This window comes from Nanorana parkeri, unplaced genomic scaffold (assembly GCF_000935625.1).
Source record: "Nanorana parkeri isolate BGI_ZX_2015 unplaced genomic scaffold, ASM93562v1 scaffold341, whole genome shotgun sequence".
In the NCBI taxonomy this organism is placed as follows: domain Eukaryota; kingdom Metazoa; phylum Chordata; class Amphibia; order Anura; family Dicroglossidae; genus Nanorana; species Nanorana parkeri.
The window spans coordinates 433,624-435,303 of NW_017306609.1; the positions used below are offsets into that span (position 1 = coordinate 433,624).

Below are 1,680 nucleotides of genomic sequence, written 5' to 3' on the forward strand. Positions count from 1 at the left end.
CACTGACCGCCGTTGCAGGGAAAATCAGGTGAGTATACCTTCTTTATTTTCACTCCTAGACCAAAATGAGCACTTAATCTTTGGTAGCCCCACTGCAAGGGTTCATTTACAAAAAAAAACAAAAAAACAATTCTCCTTTAACCTTTGGACTGCCAAGGATGTGCCCAACCAAGGATGTGCCCAACACATCTTGGCAGTCAATGGGTTAAACAAGCTCATAGCTGTAATGGCAGCCCTAAACCTGCATGTTCCTGATGTACCCTGTGAAGAATGTACCCAGAAAAGCTCAGCTCTGAGCACTTCCTGGTTATAGGCTGTCAGAACCTGGAAGCTCTGGCTGAGATCGGAGGAGACTGAGGACTGTGTTCTTGATCTGCTCAGGGAAACTACAGGGAAGACATCAGGCGTCTATTAAATCCTCCTTCACACCTGGTGTACTTTGGCTGCCGAAATGCACCATGTAGAGTCAAAGGAAATGTTATGTAATATAAATGTTTTAATGAAGACCTCCTGATCGTTACATAACAGTGAGAAACTGGTCACATAATGCAGCATTGTGCTATGTCCTTCTCTACCTGATATCTGCCGGAGGCTGGAGCACAGCTGTCTGATCCGGACCCCGGCAGCTCTGTCCATACCTGACCACGACCTTCCCTCTGCCACAACCTGTCACTTTCACACTGTTTGTCGCCCTCCTATGACATCACTCACCATGAGACTGTTACCAGGATACCACTGACGCCACTCTGCAAAATCCACAGATAACTTGCTACTCTGCATGTCTGCAACACAGGAGCCATTTTGTTGTAGTCCTCTGACAATTGTATTTATAAAGCTCGATACGTCAAGCAATAGTTACTGCAGACTATGATTATATTTATGTCAGTTCGAAGTATAATATGAGTGATGCATTCTGTCTCTGATATGACTGGTTACAAGAGGGAAGCACACGTTATTTATACGGGAAGTGCACACAGTGCGCCACACCCAATGGTTACTATAACAGCAAAGACAACATTCACCAGCAGAGGACAGTGGACACTCAGCCGTCATGGACTGCAACATCCTCTCCAGCGACGTTATTCCAGCAGTGGCTGCAAGGCTGTGAGTTGGATGAAGGGGTGGATGCTGGACAACCACCTGTCGTTTTCTAAGTTTTGTTTTGAATTTTAGTGTATTTTAAAAATTAGTAATCATCATCATATTAATATCATCAATCATCGTCATCAATAATACTAATAATAATAAATGATTATTGTTGATACAAAATAACTATGATTATTATTTTAAAAAACTATTATTTTGTATTAATAATAATAATACAATATTATTATTGTTATTATTATCATCATCATTAATAATAATTTGTAGTTATTGCTGTCAATAATAATGCAATATTATTATTCTTAGCACCAACAGTAATAAAAAAAATTACATTATTATTGATAGCAATAACAACAACATTATTATTATTTCTACTATTATTAATTATTGTTAATCATAATATAATTATGCAGTTACTTGCTTAGAATCTCTACTTATTGCAGACCTCTTATGCCTTTCATAGTGGTGGTATGGTGCCCATGCATTTATGCATACAATTATGATCAATATAATTATTATTTTTCTGTTCTATTTTTTTGTCTTTTCTTTAAATATTTCTAAATAAATTTTTCAAGA

The 1,680-nt window shown here is 37.8% G+C and overlaps 1 protein-coding gene across 1 annotated transcript in view; it reads right to left on the reverse strand.

Moving 5' to 3' along the window:
* The window catches only part of COQ7 (coenzyme Q7, hydroxylase), a 9,963-nt gene extending 9,251 nt beyond the window's left edge, over positions 1-712 (reverse strand). The window contains exon 1 of the mRNA XM_018558474.1: positions 576-712. Coding sequence (XP_018413976.1) covers positions 576-636 — 61 coding nt within the window. The 5' untranslated portion in view covers positions 637-712. The remainder of the gene's footprint in view (positions 1-575) is intronic.
* Between the last annotated feature and the right edge of the window lie 968 nt (positions 713-1,680).